Source organism: Falco punctatus, assembly GCF_963210335.1.
Source record: "Falco punctatus genome assembly, chromosome: 4".
NCBI classification, from domain to species: Eukaryota; Metazoa; Chordata; class Aves; order Falconiformes; family Falconidae; genus Falco; species Falco punctatus.
In genome coordinates this window covers 50,180,230-50,204,600 of record NC_137583.1, presented here as the reverse complement: position 1 = coordinate 50,204,600, position 24,371 = coordinate 50,180,230, and the positions used below count along the sequence as shown (strand labels likewise).

At 42.8% G+C, this 24,371-nt stretch overlaps 3 protein-coding genes across 4 annotated transcripts; 2 read left to right on the top strand and 1 right to left on the bottom strand.

Moving 5' to 3' along the window:
• Nucleotides 1-53: 53 nt before the first annotated feature.
• On the top strand, nucleotides 54-13,516 carry CHERP (calcium homeostasis endoplasmic reticulum protein). Of its 2 annotated transcripts, none has more exons than XM_080385303.1 (18): nucleotides 54-1,178; nucleotides 1,276-1,449; nucleotides 2,007-2,188; nucleotides 2,942-3,079; nucleotides 3,310-3,461; nucleotides 3,830-3,941; nucleotides 4,294-4,383; nucleotides 5,029-5,266; nucleotides 5,591-5,769; nucleotides 6,175-6,571; nucleotides 7,977-8,215; nucleotides 9,046-9,179; nucleotides 9,473-9,559; nucleotides 9,863-10,012; nucleotides 10,138-10,254; nucleotides 10,733-10,827; nucleotides 11,377-11,562; nucleotides 12,773-13,516. In XM_080385303.1, exons 1-18 carry the CDS (start codon nucleotides 1,154-1,156, stop codon nucleotides 12,775-12,777), a joined length of 2,700 nt encoding a protein of 899 aa, XP_080241429.1. In that variant the 5' UTR covers nucleotides 54-1,153; the 3' UTR covers nucleotides 12,778-13,516. The 2 variants fall into 2 exon arrangements, with proteins under 2 accessions (XP_080241429.1, XP_080241428.1); XM_080385302.1 differs by having other exon boundaries at nucleotides 12,363-13,516.
• Nucleotides 13,417-19,421, bottom strand: LOC308062971 (uncharacterized protein C19orf44). Its single transcript, XM_080385304.1, has 9 exons — nucleotides 18,800-19,421; nucleotides 17,942-18,568; nucleotides 17,325-17,682; nucleotides 16,677-16,753; nucleotides 15,836-16,310; nucleotides 14,878-14,973; nucleotides 14,589-14,755; nucleotides 13,894-14,165; nucleotides 13,417-13,854 (listed from the first exon to the last, which is right to left on the bottom strand). The coding sequence occupies exons 1-8, from the start codon at nucleotides 18,950-18,952 to the stop codon at nucleotides 14,070-14,072; spliced, it is 2,049 nt and encodes a 682-aa protein (XP_080241430.1). The 5' UTR covers nucleotides 18,953-19,421; the 3' UTR covers nucleotides 13,417-13,854; nucleotides 13,894-14,069.
• On the top strand, nucleotides 19,222-24,371 carry CALR3 (calreticulin 3; the record flags this gene model as incomplete). Its single annotated transcript, XM_080387122.1, is given in 13 exon segments — nucleotides 19,222-19,416; nucleotides 19,676-19,778; nucleotides 19,781-19,875; nucleotides 19,877-19,940; nucleotides 20,606-20,718; nucleotides 21,549-21,758; nucleotides 21,876-21,929; nucleotides 21,931-21,990; nucleotides 22,077-22,112; nucleotides 22,116-22,154; nucleotides 22,158-22,220; nucleotides 22,859-22,951; nucleotides 23,060-24,371. Coding segments are annotated over 13 exon segments (1,290 nt in total). The 3' UTR covers nucleotides 23,225-24,371.

Genomic DNA, 24,371 nt, shown 5'->3' with positions numbered 1-24,371 from the left:
CCAGGTAAGCCTTAGGATACTCAGGTTTGCTTTTGGCCTCATGATTCCCAGATAATCACTTCCACTTGTAGATTCAGTTTTCCTAAAATATTAAAAGACCTCAAACTTGTTTGAGCCCTGCTTTGAGTTTTGATGTCTAGTTCTCATATAAATGGTCTTGAAACGTGGTGGGTTTTTTTGAGTTTTTTTGAATCGTGTAAGTAGGAATTAAGCAATTTCAGCCATGCCTTGTAGCTCAAGTTGGATGTGAACATGACCAGTTCAGTGCCTCGCTTTTGAAGGAATGCTTTCCTGAATCCAGAAGGTATATGAATGTGCTGTATTTTTAATCCCACTTTGAAAAATAATGGAGGATCAGGTGAGTTAAGAACCAGAAATTATTTGGATGTTATTGTTTTAACTGCATGAAGAAATAAGTCACTGAAAGAAAGCAAGTGCTTAAATAATGGCCCTGTGTAGCATCTGCACTTTCCCTAAGTTTTTAGGTTCAGCTCACTCTCTACTGAGCTTCCTGCACATCCATGTACCTTTTCTTGTATGCCAATGGTCTGCATAGCTTAAGTGCTGCTGCGATGGATCGTCCTCCAAAATGAAACACGTTAAATAACATTCTTTCCTTTAAATCTCCAACAACTGAACGGCAGCTTGGACGTGGTGGTGGAAAAGTTGAGGAATCACGTGCTTCTCGAAGTGAGGCTCTGCAGGTATTTCGTGAGCTGAGCAGGGGAGCTTCTGAACAGGACCTGCTGCTCCCTCAGAGGCCGGCGAGTGGCCGCGGCGGGAGGGCGACTGGGGAGCCGCAGTGGCCCTGAGTGGCCTGAGGCCCTGCCCCGCGGGCCTGTACACGGCCGGGCCTTGGCCTGTGCCTGCCCGCGGGCTCGCTGCGGGTCCCGGGGCCTCCCCTCAGTGCATCCCCCCTCAAGGCCTCGCCCTTAGGGTGCCCCCTGCCTCCCAGGACGCCTCGTCCCGCCAGCCGCGCGCGGGAAGGGGCGGGCGGAAGTGGTGGAGGAACCGCCGCACGTGCCGCGTCGCGCGCGCCGTCTCCATAGCGCCGGGGCCGTAAAGCGCGGCTGCGCGTGCCGCCTGGCGTCTCACGGCACTTCCGGCCGGTGCGGCCTAGCGGCGGCGGTGGCGGCCCCGTTGTCTCGCAGCCATGGAGATGCCGCTGCCGCCCGATGGTGAGTGCGGGCCGGGCCGGGCCGGGCGGGGAGAGCAGGGAGCGGGGGGGGGGATGTGCGCGGGCTGGCAGGGGCTGATGGCGCTGCCTCCACACAGACCAGGAGCTGCGGAATGTCATCGACAAGCTGGCGCAGTTCGTGGCGCGGAACGGGCCCGAGTTCGAGAAGATGACGATGGAGAAGCAGAAGGAGAACCCTAAATTCTCCTTCCTCTTCGGGGGTGACTTCTACGGCTACTACAAGTACAAGCTGGCCCTGGAGCAGCAGCAGCGTGAGTGGGGCCCACGGCTGGCGCCGGGCCGGCGGCTCGGGGCTGGGACCGGGCCGCAGCGGGCCCCGCTCCCCTCCCCCGCGGCCCCGGGTCCCGGCCCCCGCTCGGCGCCGGCTGGCGGAGCCACTTGTGTCCCTCCTGGCCACGCTCTGACCTGCGCGGGCTGGGTCGCAGCCTCGTCCTGCTCTCCGAGCCCTGGGAGATGGTGGAGCCCAGCCCGCGGCTCTGGCCGCCCCCCAGTTGCGCGTCGGGGGGGCGGGTACCGGCAGTGCGGTGGGACGCAGCTGGACACTGGAAGGGCCCACGGGAGCCGGGTGGGCCGGTGCAGCAGCTCCGGGGCTGGGCTGGTGCTGGGGTCGTTCCTCTCGGAGTTCGTAAAGAGTTGCAGACGCTCCCCTTTTATGCCATCCACCCTCGACTGCGTGATGCTCATTTTGTGTTAAGCAATTCCATAAAGAGCGAGGGTCAGTTTGGGACCCAGCATGGTTTTCGTGTGTGGGCTGGTGGTTGCAGGTTTCTCTGTGAGGCTTACTTTAAAAGTTTATTTTGTCCGACAGTGTTGTGCAAGCAAAGTCAAGATATCGAGGCTACCACACAGATCCAGCCACTGCCACAACCATCTCTCCCACCGGCGGCACCTATCCCAGCCCCTCAGGGCACTCCTTCTGTGGAGGAACTTATCCAGCAGAGTCAGTGGAACCTGCAGCAGCAGGAGCAGCATCTCCTTGCTATGAGACAGGTTGGTTTAACATAAGTGCTCACATAGTTTATCCTCACCTGCCAGTGGTTATAGAAATTAGGAGTGAAGAGGGAGAGGAATGTTTCCTTCTGACTAGCAGTGGTGTTGTATGTTGGCGAGGAGAGGGACTATTGCTTTGCTTATTTTTGTTCTGTGACAGCTGCTGTCATCTCCTTAGAACAGATGTATCTGATGTGCTAGCAGGATTGGTCTTTGATTAAAATGTTTTATTTACTACATGGAAAACCTTGGTCATTTGCAGAGTGGAATAAATTGTGACTGCTTCAATGCTGCAGGTTGCTGGGAACTGCAAGACATTCTAGCTTGTACTACTTTTAAGGTGGATTCTGATTAGGGGTGGAAGGGAACTGCGTGCTTTGAACTACTTTTTGCAGGCAGTGTTTTGCTGTTACTACTGGGAACCAAACTGAAGAGTTCCTGGAGGAAAGCAGTATGCCTAGATTATGTTCTATACGTTTAGGAGCTTCCTGCAATTTTTTTTCTTCCAGTGATGGGGTGGTATTAGAGGTGGAAGTGGACTGGACTTTTTCTGAAGAATGAGAAAAGTCTTTTCTTCTCAAAAACAAACAACTGAAACATTTGTGTGTGGTCACATGCTTGTCAAAGGTCTCGGTCTTTGAGATACCTGCTTATGGCAAAGAGGATGGGGATATGGCAGCTAGTTCTTTAAAAGAATATTGAATGCAATATAATTCTTCCTTTTTTTAATTTTTCCCCTTCTGTTTATTTCAGGAACAAGTCACATCAGCAGTAGCCCTTGCAATTGAGCAACAAATGCAAAAGGTTTTGGAGGAAACCCAGTTAGATATGAATGAATTTGACAACTTGTTGCAACCGATAATTGACACTTGTACGAAAGATGCAATTTCAGTGAGTGATCTAAATCTGAACAGGTTTTTTGTGGTATTGTGGATTAAGTACGGGTTGAATTTTGAGAATGTTTGTATAGTAAATAGCAGCTTTATTGTTCTGTTGTATAGTAAATGAGATAGCTGTTACCTGAAAACTTCCCTTCTTGCAGTTATTTCAGAGCACTAGGAAGTCCATGTGATGTGAACACATTAGATTAACATCACATATTTCAAATTTGCTTTTCTAAGGCTGGCAAGAACTGGATGTTTAGTAATGCAAAATCTCCTGCACACTGTGAGCTCATGGCTGGGCACCTGCGAAATCGTATTACGGCAGAAGGAGCTCACTTTGAGCTTCGGTTACACCTGATCTACTTAATCAATGACGTATTGCATCACTGGTAAGAACTATGGTTTTTGATTTTGAGGTTTTGATTAATTTGGTGAAGTCTCTTTCGACTAGATACGTTGTTAGCTTGAGTAGTCGTTTTTTATTTTTAATGCCTTAATTATTTTTAACAGCTGTCTTTTAAGATGTCCATAGCTGGCACAAACATCTAGTGTGTTAAAAATAAAATTCAGCTTTTACCTACTTTGTCTATTCTTCCTGGAGACAAGATTTTGCAATAAAAATGTAAAGGAGAGAACTCTCTATTTTGTGAATCCTCTACCTTCAGTATAGCAGAAGTTCAGATGAATTGCATATTACAGTGCTCTTAGTGTTATATTAAAAGGCCGTAACTCTTCTCTTCCCATTCCTTTCTTGAAGCCAGCGGAAGCAAGCACGGGATCTTCTGGCTGCTTTACAGAAGGTGGTTGTGCCTATTTATTGTACCAGTTTTCTAGCAGTGGAGGAGGATAAACAACAGAAAATTGCCAGAGTGAGTATCTGGTTTTGATTTAATCGTTAGGCTTTGCTTCGTTAGGTTAGTGCTAGGCAAATTTGCAAATAGGGGAATGGAAGATGACCACTGAGATTTTTCTAGTCTGATTGTCTTAATGAAGTCTGTTACAGGATGTGCTTTAATTCATGTTTAAACTAGTAGTTAAAAGTACCTAGACTTTATTTGCAAGTTATCGTAGCGATGAATGCATCTGAATCTTCAGTGGTTCAAAGTCAAGTGCCGAAATTTTATGTCTATTTGAAAAAGCTAGAGAATGAAAATGCTATGCCTCAATTTTTCTTTTATTGTTCATAATTTCTAAAAACTTTTCCCTCTTGAATTTATGCAGCTTCTTCAACTATGGGAAAAGAATGGGTACTTTGATGAGTCGATTATTCAGCAGTTACAGAGCCCAGCTCTTGGACTTGGCCAGTACCAGGTTAGCCACAAATGAAAAGTAACATTTTTCTTATTTATGTAAGTATTTTAAAAACTAGTTTAGGATTTTTTTTTCCTTTTTTGAAAGGTTAATATTAATTCCCCCACCCTCCCCTCTTGAAGTTGTTCACAAGGGATTATGAAGATAATGTAAAACATAACCTTGTTATTTCAAATATTTAATAATCTGCCTGCTGATATTTCATGCTCATGGTCATGGAAAGTCTATTTGCATTTCTAACTGCAACAGTCATGTACATATTTGGCAGTGTGTTCTCTTTTTATGGAAATGAGTGTTTGGTAGAAAGGAAATTAAAGAAACTGTAGCTTTAAATTGGATACACTAAGCATAAAAATTGTTGTGGCAGCAAGAACTATTCATTTTTAGCATTAATAATGAATGATGTTGATTTTAGCTGTATTTGAAAGCTAGGCATTAATATAGATGGTGGATACCTGCAGCCTCCAGAAAATATTTTGGAAATCTTCACGGAGCTTCATAGTGTGGCATAGTTCTTCTGCCAGCAGGTTATCCTGCATTCTTATGTATTTCTTGGGAGAGGGGATGGAGAACAATACTGTAAATAGAATAACCGTTTTAGATACAGTGTTAACTTGTTCTTCTGAATTTATCTCATTTTATCAGGCAAATTTGATCACTGAATATGCAACGGTAGTACAACCTGTACAAGTAGCTTTCCAACAGCAGATACAGAACCTGAAAACTCAACATGAGGAGTTTGTAAACAGTTTAACGCAGCAGCAACAGCAGCAGCAAATACAAATACCGCCACTAGAGAACGAGGTGAAATCAACACCCCCACCTCAAGCCCCCACAGCAGCACCAGCCTCGGCTCCGCCATCTGCTCCAGTTACACAAGCAGGTACAAACCTCTTCTGGGGACCTGTGCACAAATCAGTAGGTGGCAACACTGAGTTTTTGCTCCTTTTTTAGTAGCGAGGTACAGTGCTTTTCTGGTTTGGTTCTGGCAAAAAGCCTGAAACTGGTTGGAGGCTTGCAGCTGGTGCAGTCTGGTGCTTGAATATAGAAAGAACCAAAGAGACGAATGTTAAATGGATCACACATCCTCTCTCCTAGTAATATGTTACGCATCAATAAAATTTGGATGGCGCCTGTTGTAGGTGTGCTGCTGTTTCATTAACTACATGTGACCTGGGTGCTTATGATAGTCTCTGATTTGTTTCAGATGATGGTAAATCTCAGCTGCCTTTAGCTGGTTCTACAGAGTATGACACAACAGGGTCGGGAGTGCAGGATCCTGCCTCTGGTGGACCACGCGGCCCTGGATCTCATGATCAGATTCCTCCAAATAAACCACCCTGGTTTGACCAGCCTCACCCTGTTGCACCATGGGGTCAACAGCAGGTAACAAATGCAGTTCTGAAACGAGACATAGAGGGAGGTGGAGGTTCAGAATGGCCGTCTTGGTTGTGGAAGTGTGGTGTGAAGCTGTGAGTTTGAAATCCACATTCAGTTGTCAAGCTTTCTCATTCTGAACCCAGCTAAAGGCAAAGTATAAATTGTATTTCAGTTTGTCAACCATCGCGCTTTCCCTGTGAACAAGCAGAAGTACGGCTTGAGTACAGAGCTGTTTGGTTCAGTAACAGTCTTTCCCGTCTTTTCTCTGAAGCTGCAGTTCAGACCTTGTATACAGAAAGTTCTTTCACTTGTGCGTGTTGCCTACAGACTACATTTTAAAAGGTAGATTGCTTTTATTGCGTTCTTTATTTTTTGTTGCCTAATGACCAGGCTTCTTTTCTTCACTGCCAGGGACCACCTCATTGTCCTCCGTGGAATAACAACCATGAAGGAATGTGGAATGAACAGAGAGATCAAGGCTGGAACAATCAGCGAGAGACACCTTGGAACAACCAGCCCGATCCTTCTTGGAACAACCAGTTTGAAGCACCGTGGAACAACCAGCATGAACAACCTCCATGGGGTGGGGGTCAAAGGGAACCTCCATTTCGAATGCAGCGGCCACCTCACTTCAGAGGCCCATTTCCTCCACATCAGCAACATCCCCAATTCAACCAGCCCCCGCATCCGCATAATTTCAACCGCTTTCCACCTCGCTTCATGCAGGATGATTTTCCACCTCGCCATCCCTTTGAAAGGCCTCCTTATCCTCATCGTTTTGATTACCCCCAGGGGGATTTTCCTCAAGGTAAAGTGTGTACCAGGCCAGGTTTTCTTATGTTGTGATCCTGATTGCCATTACAAAATTATTTAGTGTTTTGGGGCGACAGCTTGTTCTTGGTGAATTGTGTTCCTGAGAAATGTTGAGCTTGGGGGTTTGGGAAGCTACTGCCGACAACTCAGTAGGAAATACATGCAGAGTGGGATGCTTCCTTGCTTTTTGAGTCTTCCTTCCATAACAGATGGCAGAGAACCAGAAAATGTAATCCAAACTCAAGTCAGCATCTGTACAGGCACCCTTTTTGTGACTATTTCACTTTAAAAATAGTAAGCTCGAAGGTGAGAAGCAGCATTTGCTTGTGAATTCAATCCCCTGCATATCAGGCTGTAGATGAGGGCTCTTCATCTGTGCCCTCCCTAGGTGGAGAAAGCTAGAGGGAGACAGGCTGGAAGCATTTGTTGTTCTGCATGTGTTCATCCATGCCCTTCTTCTCTTTATTTTTACTGAGAAGCTCTCTAATTATCTGTCTTAAAGTTGTGTGGCTTGGTAGCGTCTGGTGAAATGATCCTTGTCTCCAGTTCTCCCTTCTTGTTTGGTTTGCTCTCTGGCTGGACCACGGGGATGTCTGAGAGCAGTTGGTGCGCTGTTTGCCTGGCCTCTGTGGCTCCAGTTTGGCTGCGGGCCCCCTTGTGAAGCCTGGTATAGTTCTGCCCCAATGTAATTTCTATTTCACGTGGAGAAGTTTTCCTGGAAAAACTGTTGGTTCTGCTGCAGAAAGTGTTCATTTTCAGTCTTGCATTTTTCTCTACATAGTGCAATGAGTTCAGCAGGGTATCCTGACGTTCATGGCAAATGGTTCGTCCATCAGTGCTTGGATGGATGTCATTCACTTCCTCTATTTAAACAGGATATTGTCTCTACCTCTTCTCAAAATGCCTCTTTAAACAAAGTATTTTCTTGTCACCTACTCATGTGAGTTAATGCCTGCCATGTTTCTTTCTTTATATGTATTGATTTGACATAGACACAGAACTAATGACAGGTCCTTGCAAAGCCACAACTCTGTATTTAAGTTTCAGAAACAGATCCCACCAGTAGCTGCCCCGCTGCATCTGGAACCTTTTGTTCTTGAGCATATCTTTCTTGTGGCACTTTTTGACCACCAGTACATCCCAGAGTGAGTGGTGGCTTAGGTTAAAGTATCCTTCTTTCTTGAGAGCAGTTGTTACGGCCAGAGGGGGAGATGCACTGCAAGATAATAATGAATGTGGACCTGTAGCCAGCCTCTAGTTCTTCAGTTCCGTTGCTTTTCTGGATGTGCAAGGTTCTGGGTGCCAATATTGTTTTTTTAGGATCAATGCACTAACTGAAGTATAGCTCTGCCTTTTTTCTCTATAGCTAAATAAAATGTTTTAACCCTCCTACTCTGCAGAAATTGGACCTCCTCATCATCATCCTGGTCACAGATTGCCTCACCCTGGAATCAGCGAGCATCCTCCCTGGGGAGGGCCACAGCACCCTGATTTCGGGCCTCCCCCGCATGGATTTAACGGGCAGCCTCCTCACATGCGGCGACAAGGCCCCCCTCACATGAACCATGATGATCCCAGTCTGGTGCCAAATGTTCCCTACTTTGATCTTCCGGCTGGACTGATGGCTCCACTTGTAAAAGTAAGTGCTTGCAGTGGGCCCTGGCTAGTAGGATTAAAAGATCAAGATCCTTTGGTCAATATTAGGGACAGTTTAAGATGACATACATAATATCAAATCCTTCCATCCAGCAAACGTTAGCCAAAGTTGTGGGGTATGCAAGGGCAGGAGCCAGGTGAGAAGGTAGTGAAAATGGGCACGCTTTCAAGTGCTGTGTGCTAGTGAAAACTGGTTGAGCTCATCTGTGTGAAAGGCTTGATTTACCCTTTAAAATTTTACCCCTGTTTGTAGAGAATAGAAATCTCCTGTGATTTTTTGATGGCCAGAGGGACCTTGCAGTTCTGATGTGGCCACTGTGTGCTGCTTTTTGGTGTTCACAGTTCTTTCTTATAAAGACGTTTGCGACACTAATGTTATATATATGAACAAAGAACAACAGAGAACAAGAAATGTTATCTGTATTAGCATACATAAGTTTATGCATTCTGTGTTTGAGATGAACAAATAGGTCTCTTCCATCTCTAACTTTGTGTTACTTTCAGCACACACCAGCTTTTGCCAGGCTTCCATCCTGCCACCATTATCACAAAGGTGGATACATGAGATCCACATTTTATCTGCCTGGCAATCCAGTTAATGCTGCAACCTGTGTATCCTGGATTTTTCTCATAGACTCAAAATGGTAGTGATAGCACAAGAAAGCATTGGGTCATCGCAGAATCCTTATTTCTGGACCATTTTTTATCCAGTAGTGAAATGTGAGGTCCCTACGCAGTTGAATCTATATTTATCTCTTCAGGTAGCCACCCTATGACACATGACACGAATGTAATTTGTTTTGTTTCCGGCAGCTTGAAGATCATGAATATAAACCTTTAGATCCTAAAGATATACGCCTTCCACCTCCAATGCCCCCCAGTGAGAGACTACTGGCTGCAGTTGAGGCATTTTATAGTCCACCATCTCATGACAGGCCTAGAAACAGGTAAGAGTAGGTGTAGTTAACAATATGGTAAGGAAAATGCCCTAAGAAGCTGTCTCAAACCACAACGTGCCTCTCTCTTCCTTAGCCTGTGTCTTGGTTCTTCTAATGCTGAAATGAGTGCTCTTGTTGTATTGTGAACTGCATACGCTGTTTGGTCTTACACTGAAATTTGCGAGACTTTTTTGCCCAGGCCCTTTGTTCCCTGCAAAAATCTAGCAGAAAACCTGAACGCCTCCGTTGATGAAAGCAGAATTTTACAGATGTCGGTTCTGTGTGTGGTTGATTTATTGCAGTGAAGGCTGGGAGCAGAATGGACTGTACGAATTCTTCAGAGCTAAAATGAGAGCGAGGCGGAGGAAAGGTCAGGAGAAGAGAAATAGGTGAGAGATCCTGTCTGCTCCCTTCTGGTGCATGCTGTTGGCTTGGAAGGTGCTAAGGGAATACCTTGGGCTAAATGCAGAGGGAAATTCTGTTCAGCAACATGCTGATGGAATAACGGAGTTTCAGCTTGCTGGAGTTTTTCTGATCTGCGGAAAATAGTTTTTGCCACACTCAAGTTTTCACTGAATTGTCTGCAGAAATACAGCACCTGCATGTAATTTGAACTTGATCAGAAGTATATTTGTGTTTTGCATGCTTCTCCCAGGAGTTTCACTGGAGTTTCTCTGTTTTTATCTGTGCAGTGGGCCTTCTCGGTCTCGCAGTCGGTCTAAAAGCCGAGGTCGCTCATCCTCACGGTCTAACTCACGATCTTCAAAATCATCTGGCTCCTACTCGAGGTCACGATCTCGCTCTTGCTCTCGTTCACGATCCTATTCACGGTCTCAGTCCAGGTAGAGTGCAATGGGCTGAATCTTGGGAGCTGGGGGAGTGGAATAAAAGCAACCCTCAACAATGAGCTGAGCAAGGAACCGTGGCTGCTGCTCTGGTAACTTGTGCCTCTGATCTCCCTTTCCAGAAGCCGGAGCAGGTCCCGCTCTTCTCACAGCCGCTCGCGATCACGGTCACGATCAAGATCGAAGTCATACTCCCCAGGAAGGCGGCGCCGGTCCCGGTCTCGCAGCCCCACTCCTCCGTAAGCTTTTTGTTGTTTGTGCCTCTTTTTACCTGGGTTGTTTGGAAAAGTACCAACAAGGGTGCTTTCTCCTGAGCTGGGTATCATGAGCATTTCAACAAATAGTAGAGGAGAAGACAGAAAGCAGATTTAAAAACAATGTATACACTATATGAGCTTAGAGAGAGAGTATTACTCTGTTGTGGTGGCGTTTTGTTATAACAAAACACTGCGTGACTGTGAAGGCTTTGTATGCCTTCCTGGGAAGCAGGAGGAATCCTCCAAGTACTCTGTTGGGAAGACCGTAGTGTTGGATTTCCCTTGTCCTGAGGTGTTTCTGGTGCCTTTATAACTCCTTAACCTAATAGTTTTATAAAAGAATAGCTTAGTAGAACGGATGGGATGATATGAGGTGTTGATGTTTAACAGCATTCAGATGACCTTGCTTTGTGTCAGAACAATATCACTTGTTCTTAATTTGTTCTTCTGATTTCCTTAGTTCTTCTGCTGGTTTGGGCTCCAGTTCTGGGCCTCCTATACCAGAATCAAGACTTGGAGAAGAAAACAAAGGCCATCAGATGCTAGTGAAAATGGGTAAGGTGATATTCTAGAGTCCTACACAAGCCAGGAAACAAAATCAGGCACCAAACTCTTGGATACAGTTAATTAGTGCATGTTTGTAAGTGATTATCCATTGGTATTCCAAGGTCAGCGTAAGGCTATTCAGAGATAGAAGTATACAGAACACAGAGCTGTGGTGGCAAGTTACCTGTCTGGGCGGGGTATGGAAGACAGAGACACCAATTTGGCATCAAATAAAACTTGGATCAGATAGAACCAAGGTATTTAATCTCCCTGGGCGCAGAGCGGCAGGGTTGACTGGACAGACTGCGCTTGTGCTGTCTTTCCCCTTGCCCCCTTAGAAGTTTTCAGGGATAGTGCTGATGTTTGTCAGCTCCCTGAATCTGCCTGTTGACACTTGTGACGTAAATGGAACAGTTCATATGTTGTTTCGGGCTGGCTGTTACCGTCCTGCAGTGTCAAACTGACACTTTTTTTCGTTGTTTACAAAATGTGTTTGTCTTCAGAATTCTTGTAATAAAAAAATAGTTCTAGGACTGCAGTGTTGTGTCCTTCCTGCAGGATGGAGTGGATCTGGTGGACTGGGAGCCAAGGAACAAGGAATTCAGGATCCAATTAAAGGAGGGGACATCAGAGACAAATGGGATCAATATAAAGGAGTGGGAGTTGCATTAGATGACCCTTATGAAAACTACCGAAGAAATAAAAGTTACTCATTTATTGCACGCATGAAGGCCAGAGATGAATGTAAGTGAATATTTCTAATCAATTTTAGCAACTGTGCAGCCTTGATAGCTATTTTGTGCTATTTACTGTAGACTGTAAACCCAAATCAAGAGACTAATAACTCAATTAATTCTTTCTAATGTAATGGGCGTGGTAAAACAACAGGTAAGTAGGCATATACTCTGATTAACCCAGTATGTTTTCCTTTTTACGAGTTGTGTTGTATCCTAATTTCTGAAACATTAATTAATTAGCCTGTTCTGTGTAAGCCACTTCCTGGCTGCACTACCAAGAGCCTTGCATGTTTGAACATTGCCCTTCAAAACGCAAGAGGATCACAAAGGCAGTGGAGGGAGCTGTGCCACAGGAGGGATGACAGTTGCCAAAGCAGGAAGGTCTTTGTGTTTGAAATTAAGTTAGACCACGCTCACTGTTTGGCCCTGCCCAGCTCTGTTTCCTACAATTAGCACCATGTTCTGCCAAAGCCAGAACTGGTAATAAATTCACTGTAATGCAGGAAGGGTTCAGGAACAGTCAAGCTGCTTCTTCAGAGATGAAGGCAGTTACCCAAGTGATGGACTTTAGCAGAGAGTCTGTGTTACATAGAACAACACTTGTCAATGACTAAAAGAAAAAAAAATTGGCAAGCTAAATGAAGTCACTTCTCCCTACAGCTGCAGTAGATCTGTGTAATCAAATGAGTTCAAATAAAGCCCAAAAGGAAAGAAATTCCTTATCAATAGAGCCCTCATTCCATGAAATGTTTCAGACAGCTTAGGTAACTGCAGAATGTGTAAGAACTCTTTTCCCTATTGTTTCAGTGAAGCGTGAAACGCAAGACCCTCCACCACCCGAATAAGACTCTCAGAAGAAAGATGTCTTGCATCTTCTACAAAACATTAAACTTGTATAAATCCGGATTAAAGTCTGGAGGAAGTGACAAATGACTTTTAAAACTATGGTGAAAAATGGAAAGCTATGACATGTACTCAACACTTGTTTAGTGTTTAAAAAAGGCCAGTCATTACTATGACATGTCTAGCACATTTAAGAATTTCCATTTATTTTGCAAAATTTTCTAATAAGTTACCCATTTTATACTAGAATTAAACCCCAGTCAAGCTATACCTGGTGCAGGATCGTGATTAATTCATTCCTGTGGAATACAGACATTATCTAATGTGGTTATATGTTCTCTAGTTCCATAATGTATGTTTATTTCTCTCAAAAGGTTAATTCTATTTGAAGTGGAGGGGTGCTGCCTTGGGATCAAGTCAGACTGATGCTGAGCAGTGTATCCTAATGTCTAAATGGGGAATGAAGCATCTAGTTCCAGTACAGGTGACCTATGAGCACTGTGCAAGCTTGTTAGAACCTACCATACAACTTAACACCCCTACACACCAGCTGCTGCAGTCACAACTCTGGTCAGAACACAAGGGTTAACTGTTCTAGCTTTTCAAGCGCTCTAAGGGATGTTCAATGCTTTGTAATGGAAGACATTCTTTAAGCTTTTTATATTTTTGTATATACCCTTTAATAAAAGCTAATTAGTTCAATAGAAGAGAATCCATTTTCTCTGCTCTGCAAGTTTCTAATAATGAAGCGTTCTTGGAAACTTCCTTTAATTGAAATGAGAAAAATAAAAAAAACCTTTTGTAACTGTTTCCAGAGACCACCAGCTAAAGATGTTAGGCCCTTACACTGCACTTCCACTCCAGAGGTCTGCGTGGTGGTAACCTCTTCCAGAGTCATTTGTTTGTATAGCAGAAGCCCTCTTAAAACCATTCAATTAATATGGTGAAATATCAGTTTGTTCTAGATCTACTGTAGTTGTGGAACTGTAACTGTCTGTGAATCAGCATACAACACCTGTATGTTATAGACTTGTGAATTTTATTGTTTTGCCTTCCAATAAACACTTTTTTTTAATAAAAATAAAATGCTGGCTCATTTCAGAGTAAATGGATTCCCACATGTTGGCTCTAAGCCTTCCTTGTAGTGAATTTATTTTAACTCTGTGTGGTTTGGTAGTAATCTGACAAGGCTAATGATACATAAACTCTCTTTAAATATGGTGCTGAAGTCAGGCTATGCTATTTTTCTACTGTGATCGTATTCCTCGGGTGCTGTAGTACAGACTTTTACTTCTACCATGATCACAGATGTGATTGCCGATCATGCTACTTACATGATATACGTGATAAACACGCATACTGTGATGACTTCCAGCACTCTCTTTAGAGAGAAGTGGTTTTGGGTTTCTCTTTTGCTGAACACTGACATAGTCTGGCTGAAGGTTCCTGCCTCTCCCTGTATCATGTACATGTATCATGTATCATGTACATATACATGTATCAATGTATCATGTAAAAAATTCAGTTATAGGAAAATAAATTATGTATGGTAAGATACGTAGCAGTTAGTACAAATCCTTCCAGTACAGCGTTTCTAACTTTTTATCTGTGCAGTTTGGAAGGGTTTCTTGTGCCAACTTGAAATCCGTAAATGTAAATTTTACTTAAAATTCAAAGAGTCAAAGCAGTTTTTTCCTCCTGTGCTTTCCAAACTTCTTGACGCGCTTGCTCAATTGTTAGACGTGGGGATTTGTGATTCTTGATGTACTGCAAAGAAAAGTTAATACACAAATTTCTTTATTCTGTAGATAAATACTTTCTAGTATTGAATAAAAAATGAATCTTCATGTCAAGATACCTGCACTTTTCTATACCAGCAACAGAAACTGATACTTCTGTTGCAGCATTAGGAAGATCCTTGTTTGAGGACAGTTAAATGCTACAGCAGGAAGCTTATTCTTTCAGAACTATGGCTTCCAGTAAGTTTTTAGTCTCTTTTTTCTTTACTGTATAAACTCCTGATTTGTTGTTACTATGGGCAGAAGTATTACAGTATTCTACTATGAAATAATTTACTCACTGATAATATGAACTTTAATTAATAATATGCAAAGAAAATCAGTTTGCTGCAAATACTAGAAGCATTTGGAAAAGGTTCTGTCTAGGCTGCTGCCTGGTCTATCTAAATACCTCTTTAGCTTCTGCCAGGGTATGGTAGTGGAACTTCTCGTTTTCTAATGACTCCACAAGGGACGAGTGAAGGCGGTGAATGTTCTCTACAAACTGCTGAGTCAACATCAAGTGCTGTTTCAACATGGCATTTAAAACAAGGACTGACGGGTTGTAGGCAGTCAAGGCTGTAAGAAATAGAGAATGTATATTTAGTGATAGATTGCAGTCAGATAGGAAGGGCTAAAAAATCCAAGCAGGAGTTAGATGCATAAAGTATAGTAAAACAGTAAGAAATGTTTTTCAGTACCTTCTACTGCATCCATGCTGATGACGTGACTGGCAATAGGTACTGGATCAATGTAACTGTTTCCTACAGGTGGGTCAAGTACTGCAGAGGTGTCTGCTGCATATGGGATAAAATTAAAAAGAGTTACTGGGTCTGGGGGGTGGAAACGTTTAGTACTAGGACTGGATTCAGCTTCAGCACTCTGGGCACATCAGCTGTGGCAGAACCACTGTAGAGCCTAAGATGGAAATCTGTCAGCCAAAAAAATATTAAAGTAGTTCTTACGACCTCCACAGTTTCCTTACTCTTACTTTCACAACACACGCCATTGCAGAAGACGTTTTTTCTAACCCTAGACAGAGTAAAAATAAAGGCTTTTGTAATTGAAGGAAGCTACTGCTTTCAAGCACACCTGAGTTTCTATTTTTCTCCTCCTGGAGTGTGGCAAGAAGTAGCTCTTGGCACTTTTTCCTTTAAATAGAGCTAAGCAGGAAAGGAGCTACCCCTCAGAAACAGTTAAAGGTCACAGCTGTCATCTATAAATGGGGCCTTAGTGCTTTCCCAAGAAGTATCATGCATAAAATAATTTCACAATGAGTGGTCACTTTAGTAACAACACAATAGTATTGTTTACAATAGCAAAGATAAAGCAAAAATGTTAAATTCCATTTGAGAATATTACTCAGGCTATTGCAAGCTCTGTCACTAATAATAGGTACTAGTTCATCTGTCCAGAGTTCCTGTTGGGGTTTTTTAGCGGAAAAAACCTCACCAGTTCCAAGTTCTTATTCTGTTGTCCAATCCCCATCTTTTCTACAGATAGCAGATGACAGCGTTGAGCTTTAGAAAGTTTTTAATTTAATGTCAGCCCTGGGAAGCTAGTACTGAAACTAAGAACCTTATCAAGGCTGACAAAGCTAGCACATGAAATACAAAACTGTAGAAACTGCCTGAATAGGGTAGTGTCTCGTGAACTTACTCTTTGACCACCAGCAGTAGGTGAATGGAGGATCCACTGTCTGAACTGCTGTTTCTTTGACAGTTTTTCTCTGAACCTGGTCATGCCGCTCTCTGGTAAATGGAGCTGATAATGCTGAAGATCGGCGTTTTCCAGAATACATGCAGCTCTCAGAATGTTCCTCTGACGTTTCTGATACAGATTTCCTGCCTGTTGTAGACAGAGACCTTTCAAAGTCTTCAGAATATTCTGAATTAACAGTTTGCTCATCATGATCAAGATAATCCTCTTTGTGTTTAGGGACATCTGTAGAAACTCCACTTAAATGCTCTGAGATTTCAGCTTCAGTCACAGTCTTTTCAACATCCCCTTCAGAACCATCATTCACACTGGTTCCTGCACTTGTCATTTTACAAGAAGCTTGGTCCTTTTCCCCCAGAAATACATCTTTTTTTGGATTTCTGTTTGATTTTTGAGTAATTTGAATGTCTGTCCCCTGTAAAACAAACAACAGTACGTTAGGAGCGTCAACAAAATGCAATCTAGAAAATGCCTCCATTATTCTTTATCTGTTCTGCTGCACGTCACCAAGAGTTAGCTACTACTTTATTAGGAAATAAAAATGTTGCTCTCCTGTGACGCTTTGCAAAATGTGCAGTGCTGTTACATTTACTTAGGAAATACCAGCACTAAACCCCACAATTTGGTCACATTTCAGTAGACTCTAAAATCCTGATCTAACCCCTACAGCTAATGAAACATCCACCTCAAACCACCTCTGAGTCGAAACATTTATTTTAGAATATCCACTCTCTACCAAAGGCAGAATGGAAATAGATGCTAGCAGGGCATTTCTACTTACTTTCTGCTCTATTTCTGCTGCCTCATTGGTGATATTTGGTGCCAAATCATCAAGGCTCAGGATATTCAGTCTGAAATCTGCAATCAAATGACATGTCTTCATGAGAATTTGCATGACAATGACAGTACACTTTCCCTTAAGTGAGTAAAGTGGGGGAAAATAAGTCTGTACTATATTCCTAAAGTGTAATGCTAAAAAGTAACAGTAGTCAATCACTCTAAATCTTTCACTAAGCTGCAGCTCTTTCTAACATTTCCTCCTTAGCCTGTTGGTGGATCTACTAGCCCAAGCTCAAGAGATTCTTGCTGCCCCTGACTGCCACTTGTTCTCACTCAGACCCGTTAGAACATTGTCCCATTAACATATGAAAACTATTGTAAAAGTTGTAATTGTTTTGACATTATAAAAGCCAGGGAAGCATCATTAAACTGAACCCATTAAATCAAAAGCCAAGAAAAATGCAAATACATTACACCAGATAAAATAAACAGATCAACAGAATTCCTTTGATAATGCCTTGGTTTATCTAAAATTACACCACTGAATCCTTTCAAAATGAGCATTTGCCCATGTTTGTTAGTAAATTTATCAGTAAATTATTAGTACAATTCATGCCAAGTCTGCTGAGACAGTATTTAGAAAACTTACTGTTTGAGCTGCTGCTAGTTGAGTCTTCTGCATCAACTGCTTCTGAAAATAATTCGTCTAATGATTTAATTTCACTTCTGTCACTTTCAAGTGACATTTGGCTTTGCTTGGTGTTGCCTGTTCTAGGCAGAGTCATCTTTACAGTATTGTCTTTCATGGAAGAAGACGGCAACTGAGATCTCACGTTATGTTGTACTGGCAGGTTTCTGCTGTCTGATGAAGGTGTTGCTGAATTAACTCTACTGAAAACATTTTTCTCTGAATCTGTGCTGTCAAAACAAGGTGCTTTAGATACCTCTGTCAGTGAAATTTTCTTATGAGATGGAGGAGGCATTCTTGATGAAACTGGAGTCTTACTCTTTCAAAGAACATGAAAGAGAGATTCGTGTGTTACTTCATTTGTTATGTGTAGATCATTAAAAAAGAAAACAAATTATAATGGCTGAAAAAGAGTAATTTTAAAATGTGAATTGAAGCTAAACCGTATCATAAGCAAGCCACAAATGCAAAATTAAAATTAGTTTCTGGTGTTACCTACAGAAAAAGCAACCTACCAATGAAAATAATTTCATAAAAGCATAAATAAAAATATGTAATCCAATGAAGTCTGTATTTACCTTTCCACTCCACTTAGAATCATTCACAACAACCCTCTGATTCTTGTTTCCACTGGAAACCTCCATCAAGTCTCTCATTTCCTCTTCATCACTGTCCAAATCAAGCTGTTGTTTAAGCATAACATTCTTTTTAGGGCTTTGGATGCTTTCTTTTTCCTTTGAACAGGCATTACTGGGGGTCATATTTCCACTGGCAGTAGCATAATTCTTCAGATATTTCTTGCCCCTTGCACTGTGTTCATGACTGGACGCAGATGAGAGGGACTCTTTATTCAAAGCCTTCTGGCCCAAGTTGGTGTTCTGCAACTCCATCTGCTTTCTTCGATTCATGATTTTGCTCTCTAGTTGTGCCACTTTCCTCAGAGCTGAGCTCGACCGTGCATGGGAAGCGCTAACCGGAGTGCGCTTTACTATGTGTCTGTTCGCTGCCTGCACAGCACTTCCCAGCGTCTGGCACCACTGGCTGCTATGTAGGTTTTGGTTGCGCACCTTTAGGAACCTGCTGTGGCAGATCGGAGCTCTTCCAGTTCTCCCCAGCTCCTTGTCAACTAGAGAGAGGTCACTACAGGAGTGAGGGAGGGCGCTGTGCCCGGCTGTGATTCTCCTGCGGGGAGCATCGCTGTGGCCCTGCCGAGCAGAGGATGCAAAGAGCCCTCAAAGGCAGAGGCAAGCGGCCCGGTTCAGCCCCCAGTTCCCCGGACCGAGAAGACACTCCCGCTCCCCACGGCCCTGCTCTCGTCCCAGCCTCTGCCGGGCCACCCCCTCCCACCCGCCAGTGCACGCCCTCCCTCCCGTGGCTGCCCGAAGGCGGCTGGCGCTGGGGCAGGGCGGGGGCCGGGACGAGAGCCGGCGCCTCACCTGCCCTCCGCCCGCGGGCGCTCTCTGCGCCCAAGCGATCGCGGCCATCCCGGACGGACCGTTCTGAGGCGGCCGCGACAGGGGCTCCTCCACAGCGGTCGGCGCCAGACCGTATCTCGGAAACCGCCACTCCCCAACAAACCGGCCCCTCATTGGCTCCGCGCAGAGCCGCCCTCCCGCCTCGCGCTCCTGCGACCTTTGGGCGTAGCCAATCTTCCAAAGCGCCGACTACAAGCCCCAGCGTGCATTTCACCGCGCGGGCACGTGGCAGCGCTCCTCCGTCAGGGGGCGCTGAGCCAATCTGGGCCCGCTTCACAAGTTGGTAGGAGAGCGTAGCCAATCAGAGCCCCCGTCATGGAAAGAGCGGGGCCTCGAAGGCGGCGGAGGCGTGAGGCCGCTGCCGTGTGAGGGCGAGGGCGGCCATGGCAGTGGCTGGGCAGAGGGGGCGCGGTGGGGGAGCCCCGGCCGGTGTCGCGCTGAAGGTGGCCCTGCGCCTCGGGGTCGCGCTGCGCTCCGTCCGTGCCGCGGTGTATTTCCAGGAGCAGTTTCTGGACGGAGGTTGGGCCGGCGTAGGGGTTAGTGGTGGCCGGTGGGACGGCCACTGGTTGCGGCGCTGTGTGAGGTGAGTACTTGTACCGTGGTTATTGACCCCACTCTTGTGTTGCTGCCGGTGTTGGCCATGCGGGACAGCCAGCTGGCAGAAGAGGGGGGTGAATTCCGAGTACAAGCCAGACCTTGGGAAGTTTAAATCAGTGTAGTTTTATGGAGATGCAGTGTGGGATAAAGGTACATGGGTTTCATTCAGCATAGGCTCTGGGAACCACCTCTAAAGCTGGGGATTTCCCTTTACAGATGTGCCATGTGTGGCAATAAAAGTTTTTTTTCTTTGCAAATGGAGAAAAATATAAGTTTGACTATTACACTAATATCTCTACGGGTCCACAAACAAGCGAAAATGCTAAATTTTATGCTGTGTCCCATGATTTAAACCATTTAGTAACAAAGGGAAGGCTCTGGTCATTCAGTACACTGCGAAACATGAGCAGCAGATAGACAGTGGTGGGGGATATGTTAAGAGTTTTTCCCTCAGATTCGGACCAGAAGAATCTAAGTGGAGATTCACATTATTACATTATGTTTGGTGAGTTTGTAGTTATTTCTTCATTACTAAAATGATGGCAGTGCTGTTGTGCAAGTCTTCAAAGATGGTTGTGGAAATGGTGGAAGAATAGTAAAGGAAGGCTGTCTTAAAAAAATAAGGGTGTTGTGATTGTAAGGAGTTTAGTTCTTCCATGCTTGAGAGATCTCTAAATATGTATTTACAAAATACATATTTATGCAAACATTCTGAGCTGATTTGAAGCACATAACTGAAAATGGTTAGAGTGAGCATAGAATAAAAGTAGTTGTTCAGCAGGATCTTTTTAAGACCTTTAACTAAACATACTGCAGACCATTATCAGCCCTTATATATTTGTATGTAGTTTCCAGTGTCTTGTTGTGCACATCAAAGTGAAATTTGTCATTATGTATCTAATATATAGTTATTCATCTTGTGCCATAGATAACTTTTTTTTGGTTTGCCTGGATTTTTGTGTTCTGGGGTTAGTTCTGTAACAACTAAATCTCAAACTACACAAAATCAAATTCTAAAGTAGATTTAAGGACTTTAAGTAAAAGCTGCATCATCCATTAAAAATGGACTGGAATGCATCAAAATATGTGGGATGGGACAGATGTCTAGCAGCATTGGAAGGAAAAGGTAAGCAATCTGTATTTTTCTGCAAAGAAGTTAAGGATACAAAGCATATAATCTCTTTGTAAGGCCAAATATTTGTGGATCTGAGACAAAGAAGGTCCATGTTATTTTAAATTACAAGAATAAACACCATCCAATCAAGAAACCAATCAGATGCAAGGTAAGTACACATTTTCAGAGATACATAAACTTTAAAATAAACAAGTTACAGGGATATTGGGAAGAAAAAAAACCCCCAACCTAAACCAAAAAACCCCAAACAACTATTCCAAATATGTAACACCTTTGAGAAGTTCTACTTTTCACTGTATTTTAAAAATCACTTTAGTTTTGGGTTATTCAGATGTTTCCTGGTTCATGGTATGTTGGCATGCATTCATATGATTATCTATGTTGGCGTACATATGATTGCATTCATAATACATGACACTGATACAGGAGGGAACAGGGTTCTGAGGGTGCTACATGTCACTAAGAAATGTATGTCATTGTGTTTCTTAATTTTAACTTTTATTCCACATTTCCCAGTGAGATACATATATATTACACATATATATTGTGATATAAATGTAAGATCCTGGATATATGCTTAACATTTTTACTGTTAACTTATGTAGTAACCCATTTTATGTGCCTTTGCTGTAGCTATTTGGGATCTAAATAACTTGTATTTGATATTAACTAAAATAATTAATTTATCTGCTACTGGTTTCAATCTTGAGATACTTCCTCTTGCCAGTCAGATAGGGAATGTGTTTTCTTGCAACACTTTGGTTTTGTTCAGAGACCCAGACGGCAGGACTGGAAAATATATGTAAAAAATGTCATTAATTTTACTTTTCCCCCTCTAGGAGAGTTTGGAAATTATTTTTGCTTACTGCTGCTCATGAAAAATCTATCAGAAATTAGTATTATAATTCTGATGTCAGGCAGTTCCTAAGAGGTATATTTAAGGTTCTAAAAATTTTACTTTCTTTCCTTAAGACCCAGGCTGACAGATATACACATCTTTATACTTTGATTATAAGGCCAGATCAGACTTACAACGTAAAAATTGATAACAAAATGGTTGCATCTGGCAACTTAGAAGATGATTTTGATTTTTTGCCACCAAGAAAAGTTAATGATCCAACAGTGAGGAAACCCATTGACTGGGATGATCGAATGCAAATTGATGATCCAGAGGACATCAAACCTGAGGTAATTTGCTGTCCTTATTCTGCATTACTGGATTATTGCATTTCTGCTGAATGTGCGTTTGACACAGTTGAACTGTGAGCTAGGTTTATAGCTTAAACTTCCTGTGTCTTTTTAAAGGATTGGGATGAAGCTGAATTCATCACAGACACTAGTGCTGAGAAACCCGAAGACCCAAGATGCTGCTGCGAATGGAGAATGGCATTATGCTGTGGTCAAGAATCCTCTGTACAGAGTACAAATAATTTTGTAATCCTAGCTATGGATAACACTTTAAGCAACTTTTCTTTGCCTGTGTTCAGAACTCGTGGTTTATCCTAGGGGCAATGGAAACCAAGGCAGATTAATAACCCAAATTAGAGAGGAGTTTGGCCTCATCCACAGATTGACAACCCAGATTAGATACTGAAGTCTGGAGAGTACAGTTATGAAAATATTAGCATCATTGGACTAGATATCTGGCAGGTAAGATGTCTTTACTGGAAAAGAAATAACTTTTCTCTTACTGAGTATATAGCAACCTGTTTACCCTTTGCATATAAACATTATCTGTTGTTTTGGGATCTTGGGGTCCTATGACTTTTAACTTGCTCTTTGTAAATATATGTATAAAATAGAAAGAGCTGTAAGACATGCTGATCTTCTGTTGTAGTTACTGTTTGGATGGTAATAATCTACAGGTAAGTGAGGGGCCTAAACTATTTTGTGTAACTACTGTAAAGTATGACTTACTCCACCTGACTTGGAAGCACATAACTGAGGCTTCAGGCAGCTCAGTTACTCCTGATTTACACAAAGATTAATGAGGAAAAACTGCCCTCTGGGGCACCCCTGAGATTTTCCTTTGTCTTAGGTTTGTTGACTAGCCAGTGATGAGACTTCTTAGAGCAGTGAGGTACCTAAAGTTAAAACAAGTTCTTTAGATTCTTGAAAACAGTTGTCCAAAAAGAAAGAATTCTTCATCAAATTCTGGGGTTCTTGACATGATTAATTTATGTTGAATATATGATACAAACAAACTATTAAAAAGAAAAGAAAGGTAAAAACTCTTTAGAAAACAAAGTGGCATTCTGGTGGGGTTTTTTCCCCCTATTCCTTCAAAGGTGAGAGCTGGCACAATTTTTAACAACTTCTTGGTAATAGATGATAAGGCTTATGCAGAAGACTTTGGATATGAAACATGGGGAGAAACGAAGGTAACATGACATTCTTGGGTCTGTTTTGGTTCTTTATTACCACATTTTAAAAATCCCCTGTTTAATCTGATCAGGAACTTATCATGAAACATGACATCTTAATAGCAGGGTCCTGAAAGGGAAATGAACATAATGCAGATTGAGGAAGAGCAGGAGCAAGAAAGGGTTATAGAAGAAAAATACTTGGAGCAGCAGTTTAAGAAAAAGCTAGAGAGAAAAAAAGAATCTGGAAAGGATAGAGCAGTGAGAAACACTATTGAGAAGGAGTTTTAATGGTTATTTGAAAGAAGTTAACTTTTTTTTTTCCACTTAAATTGCTTGGTGCTCTTTTCACGTAAGGATTTTGATATTTTGTTAATAGCTTGTTGAAATCTGCACCAATGGAGCTGTACTAAAACTGGATTTTGTAAAAAAAAATTCAACATTACAATTTGTAACCTGCTTCAGTTATGTTGAATAAAAATACCATGATATAATTAAATGCTCTGTAGAAGAGGTTAATTTTTTTAATTAAGTCTTTTTAATTTTTTAAGTCTTTTTAATTTTAAGTCTTAACACTGCTAAAATCTATTAAAAACACGTGTAATAAAGCACTAGGTTTTGGAACCATGTTACACTTTTTCATGGTTTCATATTAAATGTAAAATTCATGCTTATTTTTGTTAAGGAAATATCATAATAAGCTTTTTATGGTATTTCATTAAAGGGTTCAGCATGTCAATGTGTGAAGTGTGTTTCATAACATACATCAAACTAAGGAGGAGATAAGCTTTGCTAAGCTTCTGTAGTAATTGTGCACCTGTCAAGAGTTTCACAGATTACTGCAGCTGCAGAGCTGCCGCCTGGGCTGCTCTCAGCTGTTCTGCCATTGCTTACCTGCTGACAGAACATTCTAGCTCTCTGTCTCTGGGTGGGACCCCAGTGATAGTAGCCTGGCCATCCCCAAATCTGTCCTTAAAAGTGTAAATGCATTCAGACAATGTTTCCCCCCCCCTCCTTCAGTAGCCTGAAATGAATACGGTCAGTGCCTGGAAGCTGTCTTAAATTTCTAACGGGTGAAGGAATTTGAAACAATGAATGATGTGCCTGTTTTTCTGTCTGACCTGTCTTAAACTCAGTCTTGTCACTTGTTCAGTTGCTTCTTTTGTCGCTTCTTGGGTCCTTCCGCTCTTCTGGATTTCCTTCCCCTGTGCTCCAAGAACTAAGGCTACAAATCCAGCAAAAACTGAAGCTAGGCATGCAGAGCAATGGTTCTGCATTTACCTCCAGGCTGCCCTGCTGCTAGCTGAGGGGAGTTTTGTGTGGGAAGGAGATAGGATCTGTGGAATCCCGTTTCTAGCCTATGGAGCAACTGAGGTCAAATTCTTTAGCTCGTGCTGTCCCCTGTCAAAACAATTCAGTGATGCTGTGGGATGAAGCA

What these genes read in the sequence shown, in the direction of transcription:
- CHERP (XM_080385302.1), top strand. Translation starts at nt 1,154, where the DNA reads ATGGAGATGCCGCTGCCGCCCGATG. An exon ending in AACAACAGAAAATTGCCAGA is followed by an intron (nt 3,942 to 4,293) that starts GTGAGTATCTGG and finishes GAATTTATGCAG; the next exon opens with CTTCTTCAACTATGGGAAAA. An exon ending in CATGAAGGCCAGAGATGAAT is followed by an intron (nt 11,563 to 12,362) that starts GTAAGTGAATAT and finishes CTATTGTTTCAG; the next exon opens with TGAAGCGTGAAACGCAAGAC.
- LOC308062971 (XM_080385304.1), bottom strand. Translation starts at nt 18,952, where the DNA reads ATGAGGGGCCGGTTTGTTGGGGAGTGGCGGTTTCCGAGATACGGTCTG. An exon ending in CGCCCGCGGGCGGAGGGCAG is followed by an intron (nt 18,569 to 18,799) that starts GTGAGGCGCCGG and finishes TCTGCTCGGCAG; the next exon opens with GGCCACAGCGATGCTCCCCG. An exon ending in AACTAGCAGCAGCTCAAACA is followed by an intron (nt 16,754 to 17,324) that starts GTAAGTTTTCTA and finishes ATTTGATTGCAG; the next exon opens with ATTTCAGACTGAATATCCTG.